The 19,778-nt window shown below is 35.4% G+C and overlaps 1 protein-coding gene across 7 annotated transcripts; it reads left to right on the top strand.

The window, feature by feature from the left end:
* The first annotated feature begins 274 nt into the window (after window positions 1-274).
* LOC112274774 (autophagy-related protein 11) lies at window positions 275-9,113 on the top strand. Of its 7 annotated transcripts, none has more exons than XM_090246004.1 (12): window positions 275-471; window positions 1,957-2,043; window positions 2,522-3,677; window positions 3,872-4,289; window positions 4,572-4,875; window positions 5,250-5,581; window positions 5,767-6,142; window positions 6,491-6,568; window positions 6,771-7,069; window positions 7,241-7,464; window positions 7,628-7,838; window positions 8,370-9,113. In XM_090246004.1, the coding sequence occupies exons 3-12, from the start codon at window positions 2,776-2,778 to the stop codon at window positions 8,763-8,765; spliced, it is 3,540 nt and encodes a 1,179-aa protein (XP_090102130.1). In that variant the 5' UTR covers window positions 275-471; window positions 1,957-2,043; window positions 2,522-2,775; the 3' UTR covers window positions 8,766-9,113. The 7 variants fall into 7 exon arrangements, with proteins under 7 accessions (XP_090102130.1, XP_090102133.1, XP_024360294.1 ...); XM_090246006.1 differs by having other exon boundaries at window positions 372-454; XM_090246003.1 differs by lacking the exon at window positions 275-471 and adding an exon at window positions 1,420-1,557.
* Window positions 9,114-19,778: the final 10,665 nt, after the last annotated feature.

The following is a 19,778-nucleotide window of genomic DNA, read 5'->3' as shown; positions in this document are numbered from 1 at the left end:
GAGGAAGAAAGAGACAAAGAGAGTGAGAGAGAGAGAGACGTAGTAATTGCAGTAAGAGAAGGAGTCGATCCCACTGAGTTTAGTTCAGTTCAGATTAACTCTAAACCCTCAGGCAAGCAAGCAAAGTCAGAAAGACTTTGGTGGGTTTGTCTGAGATTAGTGTAAGGAAGCAGGTACTGTTTGCCACGCACACACCCAAGTTAAGTAATAAAAAGTTCCTTTTGCCTTTCCTATGTAATGTGTGGGAGAGTGGTGGTTCTCAACGAATGTGGGTAAAACACAGCCACATCGGTGCCGACATTTCTCATTCGACAGTCCTTCCTTTTACGCCCCTTTTTCTCTTTCTCCTCCTCCTCAGTACCGTGTGGTTTGTGCCTTGCTCCCTCGCATTAGTTAACGTCATACAGAGAGAGATTTCAGCTATGGTGCTGCACCGCCTATGTCACTTTGTGCGGTGAGGATACATACAAGGTCTGCTGATGCTCCTCTGGCGTAGAAGAAGAAGAAGCTCAGTTTTCTTATGTTGCTGCGTGGGTTTTCAATTTTATTTCCTCCACCGTTTTCTGTAGAATTCAGACAAGAGGTTGAGTCGAGAGAGAGAGAGAGCGAGAGAGAGAGAGAGAAGGAAGGAACCGGGGAAGGCTGGCAGTGTATTTTGTTGTGGGAGAGACTTGAGGGGGGTGAGGGAGGGAACGATGCGGATTTTGCGTTGGTAGAGAGAGGGAGGGAGGCAAAGAGGAGTTAGAGGAGGCGGTGGTTGTCATGGGTGCAGGATGAGAGCGGAGGGAAGGAAGGAACGGTCTGATGTAGTGTCGGTTGGGAGAGTTTTCTGATGGAGTTTTTTTTTTTTTTCGAGTTACGGCATTAGGTATTTTTCGTGTAATTTTTGGTGGATGTGATAGGGTGAGTGTAGGGTGGAAAGCATGCAGACGGGAGCATGATGAGTTTGTGGAACTGGAAGGTTGGTCGGAGGGATTGTGGTTGTAGGAAGTTGTAAGGAAGGTTTGTGAGATGTTGTTGATGCGGTTTTGCGTGGAACGTGGAGGGAGGGTAGAGGTGGTTGAAAATGGAGAATAGAAAAAGTGAATAACTGCAATTCGCACGTTCATTGACCGTTTGGCCAATTGCATATCTGCGCAATTGCTGGCTGTTGCCTGCGAGTTGAGAAGAGTTCGAGTGATTTTGTGGTTTGATCATGCAGTGCTGCTCGTAATTATTGTTTTGGTGCAAAGTTGCACGCACATTGCCCTTAGCTTGCGTGACTCTTTTCATCCTACATTCTTTCAACACTTAGTGTTTGATGTCCGTGTACGGTGCCCTGAACTTTCGATTTTGTTCAATTTTTAGAAGTATGACTGGAGTTAGGTGGTAGCTTTAACTCGCAGTATGCTTGTGTATCACTCTTAGTCTCCTTGTGCCGCCGCATCTTCCTTGATGCGAATTTAGAGGCTGTTGTCATGTCTTCGAAACGATCGGCGGGAGAGTGGTTGACGACTTGGGAATTCGCGTGAGAGGGAGCTACGGTTTAATGCTTCTTTTTACCCTCGCTAAAGCCTGGTGTGATTTTTGGGTTCACTTGTCTACTTGTTTATTCTTTGATTCTGTATGTTGTTCTCAGATAGTTTGTTTGCCTTTCTGGAGTGTCTTAGTGGATTGTTATAGGAACAGGTAGGTCAGTGTATAGAAACTGTTCTGTGCAGTTGTTGCTTCCTGCACCTTGTGTATTTAGATGTCCTGCAATTTACCTTCTTTGTCCAATTTTCCTTGTTGATGTCTGATATCTTGATTTTCATTGAGATGCCGTCTGGAATGCATACATTTGAACTATACTGCTCTTAAGCTTTACAATCACTGCATTCCCGATTTTTATCCTTCGGTCTCGTACTAACTATCTCTGTTCGTCATACTTGGAATTTTTGAAAGTAACCCTTTACTTTTTATTCTAATTGTGATCAGATTTTTCTTTGCGTATCTATGCATCCAAACATCTACGTCTGGCGAAACTCTGACCTTTCCCAGTAATTTTCATGGAGTTTACTACAGGTCGTTAGTCGTTTAATTATTTTGAGTGAGCATTGTGGTGTGGAAGATTTTGTTTTCTCATGAACGTTCTTCTCATACTTTTTTTCGAGCAGGAGCCAGTCTCTCTCATTTGAGGAGGAATTTGTATATATGTACTGTCTTGGCTTCCCTGAAGTATGACCTTGCCTTCGTGAGGGGTTGGAGGTAGGAGGATAGAGTTTGAGAGGAGAGTTGGACAGCCTTCCTAAGAATACCCGACGTTTTTCTCCACTTGCATTACTTAGATTTTGAGTAATTAGGTGTTGCCTAAGTGATGGTGGAGATCATGGATGTGTCACTCATGATCTCGTTGTCTTGATTGAAGCAAGATAGTAGGGTCAAGGTGATTGGCGAATCCAGTGTTTAAGTTTCAGGTCTTTCTCGGAGGAGAGAAGGGATGTGTTGTTACACAGAGGGTCGATCAAGTTTTATTGTTGATCCCGTGTAATTGACTTCGCAGGTGATCACGAAGTGAGGTTTCATTGCACATCCAGAAAGATATGGTCGGCCAGTTTGCATGGAGCTTCTCGCTGAGAATCAGCAGAGCCCGGACAGTAGCTTCTCTTGTCGATTGAGAGAGATAGAACGAGAGAGAGGAAGATTTGGTGGAATAAAATAGTCTTGTACATATCTGCCAGTTATATTTCCATTGGTTTTGGAATACAGGCGAGAGCAAATCCTGTGTATTGAAAGGGTTTGTTCAGTCACGTCAAGATGTTGATCCATGTGGCTGAAAACGGTCAGTCCTTTGACTTCGACTGCCAGCCTGTTACGAACGTAGGAGTTATACAGAACTTTCTCGTCTCTCTCACTGGAATACCTCTTCATGAGCAAATGCTGCTTTGTGGAGACACAAGTTTGAAGTCAGACAACGCTCTGGGAGTCTACAAGCTTCCCGATGACAGTCGACATGTGTTTCTTTATAACCGTTCACGTCTTGTAGCTGATTGTCCACCTCCTCCTTCGGAAGATCCCGAGGTGCCCCTGTTGGAAATTCCTCCTGTTCCTTCAAGTCTGCCCGGAGGACATCCTCTGGATGATGCAAGTGACCCTGCCTTGAAAGCTCTTCCGTCCTACGAGCTTCAATTCAAATACCACTTTCAAAAAGGCCACGCGATTTTGTGTGCAAGCCAGAAGAAGTTCGATATTTGCAGGCGGCTTCTCCGGGAACAACAGGTTCAGGAAATGGCTCTTCAGACTGCGCGGGGGAACATTGCTTATTATTACAAGGTTATAGACAATCAATTTGGAGAATTTTTGAGACACTATGCACGTCAGCACAAGCAGCATTCGGACCTGCTAGCAAATTTCGAGCGCGATTTAGAACGATTACGGGCGTGCAAACTGCATCCTAGTCTTCAGACCGAAACCCGAAAAACTTTACTGCATTGTGTAAGAGAGTCGAGTCTTAGGGAAAGGGCTGAACAATGTAACTTTTCCCACAAACAGTTTGGGTCCAAGGTAGCTGAGTTGAAGCTTCTTTACGTAGATTTACAGCGAAATGTACAGTATTTGTCCGACTCTCCATCAGCTGTGGATGTTCACGTTCTTGAGGAGACTATCGATGATCACATGCAATTCACTGAAGAACAATCTAGCATCGTTCAATCTCTCAGGTTAGTAACGAGCACTTAAATTATTGCACTTACAACATTTAAACGGTGCCCAAAGGTTGTGCGACCCAGGGAGTTTAGAATCCCTCTTTCTGGTATTAGAAGCTGAATTTCGGCTGGCGATTAGTTCAATGCAGGAATATAATTTCTAACAAGAATATGTATTTCTTGGATTAATTCTCTTTTCCGTGTTTCAGCAAGGATGTCAACACTGTGAAGAAGCTCGTGGACGATTGTGTCTCTGGTCAATATTCCGGAAATCTACGCCCTCATGATGCGGTCTCTGCTCTTGGCCCAATGTATGATGTTCACGATAAAAACCACCTTCCCCGATTGGAAGCATGTGATATGGAACTTGATAACCTTTTAGAGCATAGTAAAAAAAGTAAAAATCAAATGAATTTGTGCGTTCATACTCGGCTTCAGAATGTAGCTGCTCTGCAGTCTAATATAAGGGGCATGCGCAACCAGCTGGCAGTCTTCAAGGAAGCAATGGCTCGTCAAAGCGATCATTTCTCAGAGTTGAAGCTTCTTAGGCGGGTTGGTCCTTCATACAAGGCATGCTTAGCTGAGGTTGTACGACGTAAGGCATCCATGAAGCTCTACATGGGTCAGGTAATCGTTCTTGTCTTTCTCACGCCATAAGTACCTATTATTATGATTATTATTATCATTATCATTTCACTAATTTTGTATCAGGTCTGATATGTTGCTTCACAGTAGTTGCATCTGATGGAATGATCAGTTACTATCGCGCTTCTTCTATGAATCTATTTTCCTACTTGGTTTCACTCGTGGCGTCTACTTGCTTTTACATTTGGTCTCTTGGATTTACGGAATATGTAGCATGAAGTTCATGAAATCGTACTGACGATAAGGTGGCGGAGTATACTACAGGCTGGACAACTGGCTGAGAAGCTGGCTAGGAAGAGGGAAGCGGAGGTTGCCAGACGTGAAGAGTTTCTTCGAATACAGAGTATGTATATTCAGCGAGAAGTACTGCAAGCGATGGGCTTGTTTGAAAATCCTAGTCAATGCATTGTAAATATTGCCCCTTTTGACACCAATCTTCTGGACATTGGCGTAAACGATATCGAGCGGTATGCTCCTGAGTCCCTAGTTGGACGGTTGATGAAAGGGCCCGACCAAAACCTGAGTGGAAGGTCTCGATCTCTTTCTTACACTGGCTCTCAATCACCAGGTGAGGAGTTGCTTCTATGAAGTGCCCTCTTTTTTGGATTGATTATTTCCTTTTTTTTTTAACTAGCGAATCTATCTGTTAATTGTCTTCTTGCTTGTTGGACTAAAAGTTATTCTATGTCCTTGCACTTTGCACATTTCTAGCATGGAGAGAGGATTATCATTTGTTTGAAGCATATGTTAGATTTCTTACTGCAATGTATCGGTGACTCTTATCTTGGCGTATCTGAGTAGCAGTTGTATTGATTTATCATGATATCATTTTTCTTTGAGGATCAACATGGGGTTATTCGTTAGTGAACAGTAGATATTCATGTTTCTTCTGAAAACGTTCATGCACTGTAATTTTTTTCATGGAATTGCTTTACGTCGCAGGGGGTTCTGAAGGTGCTCTTGACACCAAAGATGAACAAGACTTGGACACTGATGAAGATACCAATGGAATTGACGAGATAGCTGGTACCAGCAAGTTGGAAGTGGAAAATGCGTGGTTGAAGTCAGAGCTGGCGTCTGCTGTAGCCATGCTTTGTAACCTAGACTCAGATTATGAACTTGAAGAAGGTGTCGGTGATAGTCAAGACTCTGAGAAGGGTGTTGAGATGGAGAGGGGTGCAAGGGCCCAAAACGCAGCCCAGAAAACTGCCGAGGCTCTGCACTTGAAAGATGAACATGCTAAACATTTGACAGATATGTTAACCATGCGACAGGTATGTATTGTGCTTGATCACACTGCTCTTCAGTCACAGCTAAATAAACAATTTCTTCATACATAACGAAAGTTGACAAAAATTATTTACATTTAGATTTATAGTTTTTGTTACTTTCACTTATTGTTTGTTGTATCTTACTGAAGTGGAAGGTTCTAAGTACATCAGTTCTTACATCTTGACAGGTGCAATGTAATTCGTACGAGAAGCGCATAAGAGACCTGGAACAGACCCTGGCTGAGCAGCACATGCAACTACAGAAGTATACTTCTATAGAAAGGCATGACCGTGGTCATCGTCGAAGTCACGATTCAGAGGAATTCGATCAAGTTCAAGAGAGGACAGATCAGGGTCAAGATTCTTCGGAGACCTCTGGAATAACTGGTGATGGGGTTGGGAGAGTTCAGAGAGGTGTAGGAATTCCAGAACCAATGGACGAGGGTATGGTCAGCAATATGCAAGCTAACTCTACAGCTAGTATTGATACTAGGACAGATTCTGGTGGGGGCCGAAGAGAGGGTACTCGAGAGGGAGGAGATGAGGTCATGAGTGACGTTTCAGGTACTGTAACCTTCGTTTCACTTCATTTACTAGTATCTTTGATTTTGTAGTTGATTTCAACGTTGTTGGGACCGTATTTGATCATTATCTTTTTGACCTGTCATTTTACCTCGGACTACTACAAAAGCGAATTGATTTCTTCTGTGCTTTAGGATTAGCATTCTCAAGGACATGTTGTACTTACGTATTTTTCAATTTAAAAAAATTGGATTATAATTTTTTGTATATTTAAGACCCTGATACAAGGTCCACAATTATCCTATGTTAGTCTTTACGTATTAAGGAAGTTACTGCTATTTGGAAAAGAGCTGAATTTAAAACGCAGAAATATCCTTTGTCCCAATTTAGGAGGAGTCTCAGTTACGGATGCTGGCATGGTGGAATCCAGAAAAGAGGAATCTGCAGAAGGTGTTGACGGGAACGAAGGTACATAAAATGTTCTGTAGTATCTAGTAGCTCTTACAGAGTATGGTGTTCAGTGATCCAAGAGATTTTTTCTGTCTCACTATTATCGTTGCAAGACAGTCTTGATTTTTATTTCTTAATTTCTTAATCAGTTAATTATTTAGTTTTCCTTGCACATTTGCTTTGGTGCATTATTCATGACGGCTTTTAAACAATATTTTAGGTTTACCTGATGCGCCGAACGGTGGTAGCACTGGAAAAGATCAAGGAACCAATGATGTGGAGTTGAATGAAGTTTTAGCTGGCGCTAAGGTTCAAGGTACTGCTTTGGATAAGAATGTTGACGGTGGAGATGCCTTTCTGAGGGATGGAGAGCTTGAAGAATCTGCCTTGCAAACTGATTTGCTGGAAAAGAACGAGCACTTAATAGCCATCGATGATAAACTCAAATTTTTTATAGCGGAGGTTGCCCGACTAACTAGCGAGTTGGATGAGAGTGCCGAGCTTCTAAATGAATGCCAGGTTGGTTGGTAAACTTGAGTTTGCCACTGCAGAATGCTGGGGGCTTATGTGTGGTATGGTATTTTGTCAATTCTCCATCTGTTCTTTGAAGTTTGCATCTGCTGAGGGCACTTTCTTTAGTTACGGCATGGTTCAAATTCTAAATTTTTTTAATTGGTAATCATGTTGCAGATGAATTGTGCGCATCTGGAGAACCGGCTGCACGAAGCAAGAGAAGAGGCTCGAACAAACCTTTGTGCAGCTGATCGAAGAGCTGCTGAGTATAGCGCATTGCGTATTACCAGTGTTCGACTCAGAGGATTGATGGAACGTTTACGAAGCTGCATTACTGCTCCCGCCGGCAATCCGAGCAGTTTTGCGGAGTCCCTTCGTGCCCTGGCTGTCTCTCTTTCTAGGTGAGTGCATTATCTTTATTTATTTATTTATTTATTTATTAATAGTTTTTTGTATGTGTTTGTGCGTTAAAGTCCGCTAGGAGCATTCAGGTTAATTATTTTTAAGGTCTTTTACGCTTTGAATGACCGAACAATTTTCTGTGGTCCTCTTTGATTTAAGCAGTGCGAATGTCAACGATGGAAGCGAGGACGGCGAGTTTAGGAATGCAATCAGGGTGCTTGCGGATAGAGTCGGGAATCTGGTCCAGCAACGTGGTGAGCTTTTGGAACGTTGCACCATTGCCGAGACTAATCAAGCCCATCTAAAAAAGGATCTTGAGAATCAGGCTGAGCTTCTGAAAAATCTTTATTCGAAACGCAAGTTTGACAAGCAGGTACAATTGGCAATACCTCTTTTGAAAATTTACTGATTTGGGTATCCTCTTTCGTAAATATTACTCAAATTCTGGATCTTTTGTTTTAATGGCATTACATATCTTTTTAGATGCTGTGAAGTTTGTAAGCGTTCAGTAACTGTGGAATTAGGATGGTCTAATAATCGGTGCTCATAATGGAGTATTTTCATTACATTTGTAATGGAGGTGTTAACAGCCGTAGATGATTCACTGATATTTTCTATTTATTTGTGGCTGTAGTTGCACTAGTGTCTTGAGCAGAGCAAAAGATTTTATGTTGCTGAAATATCCTAAATTTTTATAGCCGATTTATACGGAAAGGTCTAAGAGACGTCTCTTTGACCTTCTGGAAACACTTTCTTGTTCAAGAACTTAATCGCATTAACATCTAAATATTAGAACCGTACACGAACAAATATCATCATTTGAGTATACTCAGATTCGGTCACACGGACGACCTTAACGGTACGGAGCGATGTACTAACGAAACCTCATTGGTTTGGTTGGCAGGCAAGTAAAGAGAAGATCTGCTTCACGCGGTTCGAGATTCATGGGCTTGCTGTCTTCCTTCAAAATGCGAATGGTCATTTTGAAGCCATTAACCACAATCGCCCTCATTATTATCTGTCTGGAGAATCTATTGCTCTTTTCCAAGAGCAGGGACTTCCCAGTGGGTCGCCATATGTTGTGGGTCAGATAGTTCACATCGATCGGAAGGTTGTCATTCCTGCTCCTCCCCCTCCACCACTCTTGGCTGGCAGTTCAGATGGAAGCGTACAGGGAACTGAACTTGGAGCTGGAACAATGTTGACTCCTGCTCGAGCGAAGGCTTCTCACAACCCCTACGGCTTGCCGTTAGGTACAGATTATTATATTGTGACTGTTGCTATGGTTCCTGATTTGTAGACCTAGAAACTAACTTGGCTTGATTATGCAGCTGGCTAACGATACAGGGGATAGATTGGTAAAGCAGACAACGGTGATCTTGTGGTAAATTTCAGTTGCTTGGATTGAGTGAAGGGTAGTTGCTACGTCTTTGTTCTCAACATCATCTCGCTCAAGTGTGAATAAGACATGAAGTAGAGGGGAAAGTTGAAACTTCATGGGCGTATGCCTCTTCAAATCAGGACATTGTTTTGTGTCATGAACTTGGTACTGCATTTGTAGATATTATGATATTTTCTTGCACTTGCCTTTGGTTTTGTATGAGTTTTACTGGACATTTTTTACATAAAGAAATGATAAATGTCAAAATGTTTAGTGCTTCTTTAGTGCGCTGGATTTTCAGCAAGATCTGTGTACTAAATATTATTCTTATCAACCAAGGGAATAGTAAATTGCCTACCTAAATCTCAAATCAACTCATTATGTGACTTGAGTAATGACCATGTTCATTGCTTCACACATCACCTTTGCCCTAATTGTCTTTGTGTCTTTCTACCTTGAGTTCTATGTTAAATTATTCTAGGCACTTCTTCAAGGTGTTAGCAATAGTTACACAATATGTAGTAAAACTGAGTTTAATTTATATAATTCTTGATTCAACAATGTCAAGAAATTGGTAACAGATCACCACAAATCATAAATTGCATAAGATAATAATTTGAGTAGGCTATACTTTTATGAAAAAATGTCTCTTTTACATAAATATGTACAAGAAAATCATGTGCAACAAAAACTATGTTTTGTAACTCATTTAGGCATTGTCCATCATAAAACAACTTAATACTTTGTCCACCTACCTTAACTAGTTAAAATAGCTTGAATTTGTTTTGGCATGCTTTCATACAATCTTCTTCACTCTTTTGGTGCAATAGAAGTCCAACATTCCTCAATACACTCCTACAACTCTAAAATTCATATTGGAGCACTTTGATATTGATTAAAATGGCGTTTTAGCCTTATCCAAAGATGCTTAATTAGATTTAGATCAAGAGACTATACAAGCCATTGAAAAACACTAAACTTTTGTGATTTCAACTATTGGTGGATATTTTTTGTTGTATGTTTGGAATTGTTATCATGTTGAAAAATTAAATGGGAGGGATGGAGATCATAAGCCATTATAGTATAAAATAAATATCTCTACAAGATTTCTTTGTATTGATGTTGAATTATTCTTCATTCAATTCTACAAATGATGCCAAGGCCTTGGAACATCATGTAACTCTATACCAAATTTTATTGTCTGTTAAAATTGTCTTAAATCATAAGATTGTCTATCACGAATCCAGCACCAACTATGACCATTTGAGAAAAATCAATTTACTTGTGTCTCATTAGACAAGATAATATATTCATAATACAAATGATCCAATGTTCATGGTGTCTAGCAAATTTAAGTCACTCCTTAATTTGTTTTTGGTTCAATTTTGGCTTCTTCTACTTCACTTTTGATTTAAGCCCAACAACATATAAAACCCTTCTTACCAAATCAATACTAATAGAAACTTGACATTTTCTATGCACATATTAGACAACCTATGTTACAACATCAATACCTCCTAATGTAGCAGCTTTGAAACATATTCTCTTCTATACATTTGTGAGAACTTGTAGTTTACCACTACTATAAGTTCAAAGATTAGACAATCTCTTCTTTTTAATTTATACAACATGACTTTGAGTCACCTACAATTCATTTGTTACATCTCTTGTAGAACTATCAGCTTGCAACTTTACAAAAATAGAATTATCATGGTCTATTCTAGTACTAGAACAATATTCATTTAGATATACCATAATTATTGAATAAGATCCATAGAGAACATGCAAAGAACATGCAAAGAAGTTGAAGTATTGTCAAGGGCAAGAACTTGATGAAAAAGCAATTCAGACAAGTGAGCCTTCACTCAAAGAAAGGTAACAAAATATAAATAAACAAGTATGTATATTGAAAGAGAAACTGCAATGGCTATTGCCAAAAGACAAGAAAACTAGAGACTCTTGAAACTAGACTAGAAGCAAGAAACGAGTTGATAAGAGTGAAGAAGGCTTCACTCTTGTCTCTATATATACTATCTAATTAGAGGCTATATGGCGATGTTCTATAGGACCTCCAATATGTGTTGACTTTGTAATACACATGCCTTGACTTACAAGGCAAGTTTTTCTACGTGTGGGCTATATAGTTAGCTTGGTCTTCAAGCTAACAACATGTGTGGTACATGGCCAACTTATTGACCACGTTTCTAATCCAAAAAGTCAATTAAAGACACCTTTAAAGTCAAAGCAGCGTCTATGAAGCTTTTAGGAAGCTTCCATACCAAATACTATAGAATTAACTTACTTTTATTTACTTTTACTTACTTCTATCTATTTATACATGTAATTATTGGCTTACATGTGTATGTCCATGACATTACCTCCCCTTCTAGAGATGAGTTCCACGAAGAGCGGTCATTATATGTTGAAAAAATCTATGATGTGATGAATTGTATTCGCCACATACTCTGATCTTTGTTCTCTTCGAAGATGATTGATAGGGCCTTTCAACCATCGGTAGTGTTCCATACCAAGGTAGGACGACCACCCAGTTATTTGATCATTGTTGAAGCCTTTTTAACTTCCTTCCAATAAAACATTTGGAACACCATCAGGAGTTGTTCCTACCTCTAGTAAAATCACCAAACATTGGGAGTCCCTTCCAAAGTCGTGATACCAAACACGTTGTATTTTGTCATCTATTTGAGGAAGAACATGACGTTCTTAAAGATCTTTATCTCGATTGCATCGTCTTGAAGGTTGAAACAATCGTAGTGTCTCGTCTGGCATAAAAGCAAACGAAGGCTCTTGAGTCAAATCCATTGGTTGTTGGTTCTCCATCTTTTGAGCGTCACAACTACAAAGAAGCTACAAACAAGGATTGAAAGTAGAATGATATCTTGCCTAGATCTTGTTTCTTTTATAAAGAAGGTTTTCATCTTGATTTTGATGGATGTCGTCGATGAAAAGCCTCCACCACCTTTGCTGTATTTGCAAGATTCTTTACTGGCTCCCATGTGCGTTTACTAATATCATATTCGTGCTAATGGTCAAGATATTCCAATTTATTTTGGTGCCACCTTGAATCTAAGACTTCTTCCATTTCAAACTCTTTATTATTGCCTTTTTCTATATTATATTATAGTTTTATATCCACTTTTAAAATCTTAAAAAGGGTTCTCCAAAATCTTGATACAAACTGAGTTCCTCTATCTGATATAATATCCTTTGGTAACCCATGACAGCGATAGATCTATAAAAAGCTTAGCTGTTTCTTCACCTATGATAGATTTTGTACATGGCACAAAATATGCCATCTTGGTGAAGTGATCTACTATCACAAATATAAAGTCATAAGAACATGAGCTTAGAAGATCTGTGATGAAGTCCATAGAAATAGAAGACCATAGTTGTTCTGGAATGGATAATGGTTAAAGAAGTCCAAAAGGTCGATGACAAGGAGTTTTTGATCTTGAGCAAATATTACATGATTATACAAAATATTTGACTGCCTTCCATATTTGAGGCCACCAAAAATCTCTAGATATGAGCTCCAAAGTCTTATTGTATCCAAAATGTCATGCTGCTGGGAAGTTGTGATGAGCTTGAAGAACATGTAAACGTGCTTCTCCTTCTCGAACATATAAGCATCCTTCAAAATAGAGTAGGTTGTTCTTGAACTCGAATTTAGAATGATCATGAGATTTAGAAGAATTATTCTTGATATCATGAAGAATAGGATCTGAAGACATACTTAACTGGACTTGCTTGAGAAAAGTTAAATCAATAGTCAATGTTGATTTTATTGCTCGAAGATGAAATTGCTCCAACTTCAAGAGAACCATTCTTTGTTGCTCAAAAGTTGCATCTCCTTCTTTTGGTACAAGATAAGAATGTTTAGACAAGGCATCGAACAAACCTTGTTGTTTTCTTGGCCGATAAGTGATGATGAATTCGAATCATCATAAAGACATGCTCCAACGAGCTTGACGATGATTTAATATATATGCAGACATAAAATACTTGAGGTTCTTGTGATCCGTATACACGGTGACTGGACTGGAAGCGCCTTCTAGATAATGATGCCATTCTTGAAAAGAATCCATAATTACAAGAAGACTTTGTCGTGGATCTCATAATTGATTTCTGCTACTGAGAATTTTCTTGAATGAAAGGCTATTGGATGAAGTTTGTCATCTGTTCCCATTTGTGATAAAACCACACCCAGAACAAAGTCTGATGCATCTATTTCCATAAAGAATGCTTTGGAAAAATCAACACGATACAAGATTGATGCAGAAACAAATGCTATCTTCAAAGATTCAAAAGCAACTTCCGCTTCTTGATTCCATTGGAGTTTGTCTTTACAAGTCAAATGTGTAAGTGAAGCTGCAACTCGAGAGAAGTCCTTGATGAAGATTCGATAGTAGTTGGTAAATCTCAAAAAACATTGGACATCTCTTACTGTTTTTGAGATCTTCCAATCTATAATAGTTTGAACTTTCTTAGGATCCATCATAAGTCCATCATTTGAAATGATGTAATCTAAGAAATCGACTTGAGTAGTGTCGAATACACACTTTTCTATCTTGGCATAGAGTCTTGCATCTCTTAATTTTTGTAACACACAACGAACATAAAGTTCATGTTCTTCTCGATTCTTAGAATAGATCAAGATGTCGTCTAGATAACAGACCACAAAATCGTCCAAAAATTCTCAAAAAACATCATTCATTAGATGTTGAAAAGCTGCTGATGCATTTGTAAGTCCAAAAGGCATGACGTTGTATTCAAAATGACCATACCTAGTTTAAAACACAGTCTTCCATTCATCTTCTTCTTTGATGGGTACTAGATTGTATGCTCCCTGGAGATCTATTTTTGTATAGATCTTAGCTTCATTTAGCTCATCAAGAATTCCAGATATTAAAGGTAGTGGATACTTGTTCTTGATAGTAATCTTGTTGAGTCCTCAATAATCAACACACATTCGCAATGATCCATCTTTTTTCTTCACAAATAGAATTGGAGCTCCTGCCGGAGATTTGGAATGGCATATGAAATTCTTGGCTAGATTTTCTTCAATATACTCCTTGAGTTCAGTCAACTCATTTTGTGATAAACTGTAGATTGGTCTGAATGGCGGTTGTGCTCCTTCTTGAAGGTCAATTGAGCAATCATAGGGACGATGTTTCGGGAGTGTATCCGCATTCTTTTTTTTGAATACATCTTGAAATTCTTGATATTGGCTTGGAATGCCATGTGAAGTCTTTCTATCAGTAGAAACAAAAGTGGCATAAATAATATATGGTGATTCTTTCATAGCAGCATGCAAGAAAGCTTTTGTACCTATAAATACGGGTTTAATTGAACTGGACTTATGACTCTCTACTTGATTAACTACACTAGTAGTTATACTTTTAGAAAAAATAAGAGTTCGGAAAATCCAATCTATTTGAGGGTTGTATTTTTCTAACCACGATAAACCTAAAATGATTGGATTAGGGGGAGATCTAATGATATTAAATACTACAAAGGTATTATGACCATTGATTATTACTTCTATAGGAAGGATTTTATGAGTAATATCCCTAGAAGACAATGGACGACTATCTATGACTTCTACATGAACATGTTTAGTTTTCTTTATTAAAAATATGCTATGTCTTTTAGTAAATTCTTCATCTAAGAAACACGTCGAGGCTCCTGAATCTAACAAGGCAAAGGCTTTGTAATGTTTAGGTCCTAAAATAATAATTAATGTAAAATAAGGAGATGATTTTGAGAAGAGAATAGGACCTTTACTAGATGTTGTGCAAGGTTCCAACTGCACGGTCCCTATTGTAGCTGGACAAATTCGTTTTCTGACATATTGTCTTCTTTCATAGCCATACTCCTCATTTTGTGATTACGTTGTTTCTTTGGACAATATTGAACAATGTGCTTTGGTTCTCCGTAATATAAATATAATCCTTCTTGATGACGATGAGTCTTTTATTACTCAATAAGAGGTTTGAAACGTACTGCATCAATTTGCATATCCTCTACTTCTGAATGTATGTGTTGAAGAGATGTTGGTGTTGCCATTGAATTATAGTAACGTTGAAGTCGGTTTTTAGATCGGAATTCAAAAAGGTGATTGTCGCACTTCACAACAAAGTCAATTGCTTGACTCAATGTTTGAGGATCAGGTAAGTTGACCATTAATTTTTTTACTTCATATTGTAATCCATAAAAAAATTGGCTAATAAATACAGCATCATCCCACTTGATATCAGTTGCAAGTTGTCAAAATTATGAAGCGTACAATGTTACTGATCGATTGCCTTGCCATAAAATATGGATCTTATTGGTTGCAATACGAATTGCATCATGTTCTCCATACATGGATCAAAACTCCACGAGAAAAGCCTCTAGATTATCTAATATTGGATCTCGTCATTCAAGAAAAGATGAAAATCATGATAGTGCTGAACCTGAAAGAAGCGTATTAATGAATCTAACTTGCGATCCTAGAGTTGAATAGCTTTGGGGTTGAAGTTCAATCACAAGTTGCACTTGATTGATAAATCCTTGAAACTTGGATCTAGTGCCATCAAACTTCTCGGATAGGGTAATTCTTGGTTCTCTAACACTGGAAGGGCATTCCACCATAAGAGAAAGGACATGATTTGGTGCAGATGTTGAAGCAGCTCCAACCATTTCTATATCTTCACTTCCTACCAATCTTGTTGCTCCTTGTGGTGGTAAATTGAGTTGATGCATCGCAAGCATTAACTCTCTCAATTGCTCTTGCATTTGTGCCATTGCACTCTTCATTTCAACAAGTTCTGCCATGATAATACTTAGAAAAGAAAAGATGTCTAATATCGCTCAAGATAAATAGAAGAGAGGACTTGAGAACAAAGAAAATACTAAGGACAATATCAATTTAGAAGAGGGTAATCCGCAACTTCTAATATGCTTATATCTTATCAAGAAAAGGGGGTAACCCACTCTTAATCAAGATTAGACAAAACTCTGATATTGTAGGTGTACTTTTGTCAATCTGTTAAGAACAAGAACTCGATAAAAAAGAAATTTAGACAAGTGAGCCTTCACTCAAAGAAAGGTAACAAAATATAAATAAACAAGTATGTATATTGAAAGAGAAACTGGAATGGCTATTGCTAAAAGACAAGAAAACTAGAGACCCTTGAAACTAGATTAGAAGCAAGAAACGAGTTGATAAGAGTGAAGAAGGCTTCACTTTTGTCTCTATATATACTATCTAACTAGGGGCTATATGGCGACATTCTATAGGACCTCCAATATGTGTTGACTTTGTAGGACACATGCCTTGACTTACAAGGCAAGTTTTTCTACGTGTGGGCTACATAGTTAGCTTGGTCTTCAAGCTAACAACATGTGTGGTACATGGCCAATTTATTGACCACGTTTTTAATCCAAAAAGTCAATTCAAGACACCTATAAAGTCAAAGAAGCATCTATGAAGCTTCTAGAAAGCTTTCATACCAAATATTATAGAATTAAATTACTTTTACCTACTTTTACTTACTTCTATCTATTTATACATGTAATTATTGGCTTATATGTATATATCCGTGAAAAGTATAGTCCAAATGTACATGAGAATCTCAATTTTGTAATGTTAAATTCCTCTTCTTCAACTTCATTGTGTTTGATGTAGAGAGACATGTAATACTAAGTTATGACATGTATTAGAGCTAAAATAACAATTTTTTAAAATCATAACTTGTGTATTTTTCAATATTAATTGAATGAAAGGTAGAAAACTTGAAATAAAATCTTTTAACAATAGAAATATAAAAATACATTCATTGAGTTTTCAACAAATGAGGTTTAAATATCTATTTTTGATGGCTAATTCAATTTTACTATACATTGAATATTTTAGTTCATAAGATGGAATTTCAACAATTTTTTTTTACTAAGCAATAATACTACTATACTTCTTTGTTAGTAGAAAAGTAGTGATTAATTCTACTTATGTGGGCAACTTTTCTAATTTGTATCATAAAGTAAATAATTTATAAAATTATTAAGATTTTAAGATATTGGTTTTATTTATTTATTATTATTTTTACAAAATATATGCTAAATTCTTCACAAATGATGAACAAAGAGTTATTTATTCACAAATCTAAGTATTGAAAAATACATACAATGTTACATTATATCATTTTAAAATATAAGATAAAAAAAAAATTATGATTTTTTTTATTAAACTTAAATATATTTTCTTTTGATAGAACATCATTCAAGTGTTTAGTAAAGCAAGAGATTTCTATTGGATTGGCAATTTCTTTAGTGTATTTAATTCTGAAATCAAATATTCTCTTTAGCCCAAAAGTATGATATTATTTTTTTGATTATAAGAAATATTGGTTCTTAAAAATTGTAACTCGACTAAATTATTAACCTTCTATCATCTTCAAAATTCTTGTTTATATGTAACTATAAACTTAAAGTTCTTATTACTAGTTAAAATTTTATCAATATAAAATATAAATGCCAATGATGGATCATTATACTTTATTAAATACAAGTCAAATAAAATCATAAATTCTTTACACTAAATTTTATTATTTGTTATTAAGTATATAATTTAATTGTATCCTATTTATTTCAAAGCCATACAATGTCTTTAAAAATATTAATTCTTTTTCATGGTTTTCAACTAAACTACATAAATCTTTTGAAATTACTATTTAGATTTTTTTTTGAAATCTATTTCTTAATCAATGAATTATCTATCTTGAAGTATTTTTATAATAAAATATCTAAAATAATTACTTAATATGCTATAAATAATTTTTTATAATACATCATAGTATTTTAGCTTTTATATTAATTAAATATTTATCAATTAGATATTCATGAAAACTTTATATATAATTTTTTATTAAAATATTCTATTCATTCATAATAATTTTTTTATATTTTTATATTTAAGAGAATTAAATTTTTCTTCTATAGTTTCAAAGAAATTTTATTGAATTAAATTGAATTTTAAATTTTAATGGTCTTTATTAAATTATAATATTATAATATTATAATTTATTATTAAATCTTTTCTAATTTGTAAATTTGAAGATTTAAAACAATAACTTTTTTTAATCTTCAATTTTAGATAGAGGTAATATTAAAAGTAAAATCTAATCTAAATCTTTTAAAACTAAGATTTTTTTTAAACTAATATATATATATATATATATATATATAGTAAGATATGTTGATTCTTCTATTGATTTTTTTTACCTAGTAGACTATCTATATTTAAACAAATTATTTCCTTTGAAGTAGGTATTAATTAAAATTCTATTATTTGATATATAATATTAAAGTAGGAAGAATAGTTTGTAGAATTCAATATATAATTGTTGGAAATAGTTGATAAAGAGTTTGGAGATTAAAAAATATGATAATAAGGTTATGGCTTGATTTGATATATAAATTTAAGAGATTAATACAAGGACGGATGTCACATCTAATATTTTGGCTATCAATACTATTGAATATTATATAATAAAATTATTAAAATTTTAACTAAATCAAAATATGTATATTTTAATATCATAGAATTAAATTTGATAAGACCTATTGTAAGTCCCACCAATGGATCTTAATTGGTGGATTGATTAAAAATATAGTTTTAAGTTATTTAATCATAAAATACTAAATTTAGAAAATATTTTTGACTATTTAAATATTTATTAGAATTCAAAAATATTTATAATTTATAAAATTCTTATTAATTTTTTTTTATAAAAATAGAATCTTAATAAGTCTTGGAAACAATTATCTTAGTTGATTTAGTATTTTTATTTATTATTAAGTATTAAGTATTAAGAGTTAGTTATTAAGATCAATGTCTTTATTAGTCTCTTATCTATATGTATTACTTATAAAAATCCTATCAATGACTAGTTAAGTAGTTAAAAGAAGCATGAGAAAGAACCTTATGTCTTTTTAATTAATTATATATAAAATAGGATTTTTAGTGGATATAAAATTATTTTATTACTATAAAAAATTATCGAGATAGAAAAAATATAGCCTTAAATAGATAATAATATTATAAAAATATTATAAGATGTTTTTAAAGTTTATTTAAAATTTATTCCGAAATTTTAAAGAATTTTTAGAGAAGATTTCAAGATTTTGGTAAAATTAAATTTTACCACCTTGGGAGCCATTATAGAGAAATAGAAAAAAGTTTGAAGGTTAGACAAGGTTTTTAGGCTATTTTTATGTTATTAAATACCATGGTGAAGTAAAAAAATATAAAAATATACGTTCTACCAATAAAAAAATAGGAGAACTAACAACTAATCTAGTCCTTGTAGGAAGAGAGATACATAAGTTCCATATGGGTTGTAGCACCTTAAATGTAGGTAGGAAGATAAGATTAAGGCCTCAAGGCCTTTTTAGAAACCTTTATACACTACATATGAGCCTTGATGAGGCTCAAATCTTTGATCTATAAATAAATCATCCTTAAGATAAAATATTTTTACTAAATATTTTTATTTATTTAATTGATATCTTTAAAACTTCATAAATTATTCATAATAAACTAGATTTTTATGTTTCTTATGTCATTGAAAAAATAATAAAATTAAATATTTAAAATATAAATTTTAGCTTTTATTTTAATTTTTACTAGATGAAAATCTAGTGAACAAACTATGACTAAGTTTTAGAGTATGTATTTGCTTGAATAAATTTATTTCATTTGTTTTGTATTTTTTCTTCTTTTTTTCTTATTAATTACTTGTTTCATTTCACACCACCAATTACAAGAAACTCTTAATTGAGACCATCTTGTAATTTGGATAAAAGGATAAATTTTTTCTTCATATCTACTTATTTTATTAAACCAAATAGTATTTATATTGAAAATTCAAAAAA

Source organism: Physcomitrium patens, chromosome 22 (genome assembly GCF_059467195.1).
Source record: "Physcomitrium patens ecotype Gransden chromosome 22, ASM5946719v1, whole genome shotgun sequence".
In the NCBI taxonomy this organism is placed as follows: Eukaryota; Viridiplantae; Streptophyta; class Bryopsida; order Funariales; family Funariaceae; genus Physcomitrium; species Physcomitrium patens.
This window is presented reverse-complemented; position numbering and strand designations above follow the sequence as displayed.

Bases quoted from the DNA above. Each gene is read 5' to 3' on its own strand.
- LOC112274774 (XM_090246004.1), top strand. From the start codon at position 2,776: ATGTTGATCCATGTGGCTGAAAACGGTCAGTCCTTTGACTTCGACTGC. The intron at 4,290-4,571 runs GTAATCGTTCTT...AGTATACTACAG, and splicing joins TGAAGCTCTACATGGGTCAG to GCTGGACAACTGGCTGAGAA. The intron at 7,465-7,627 runs GTGAGTGCATTA...TGATTTAAGCAG, and splicing joins CTGGCTGTCTCTCTTTCTAG to TGCGAATGTCAACGATGGAA.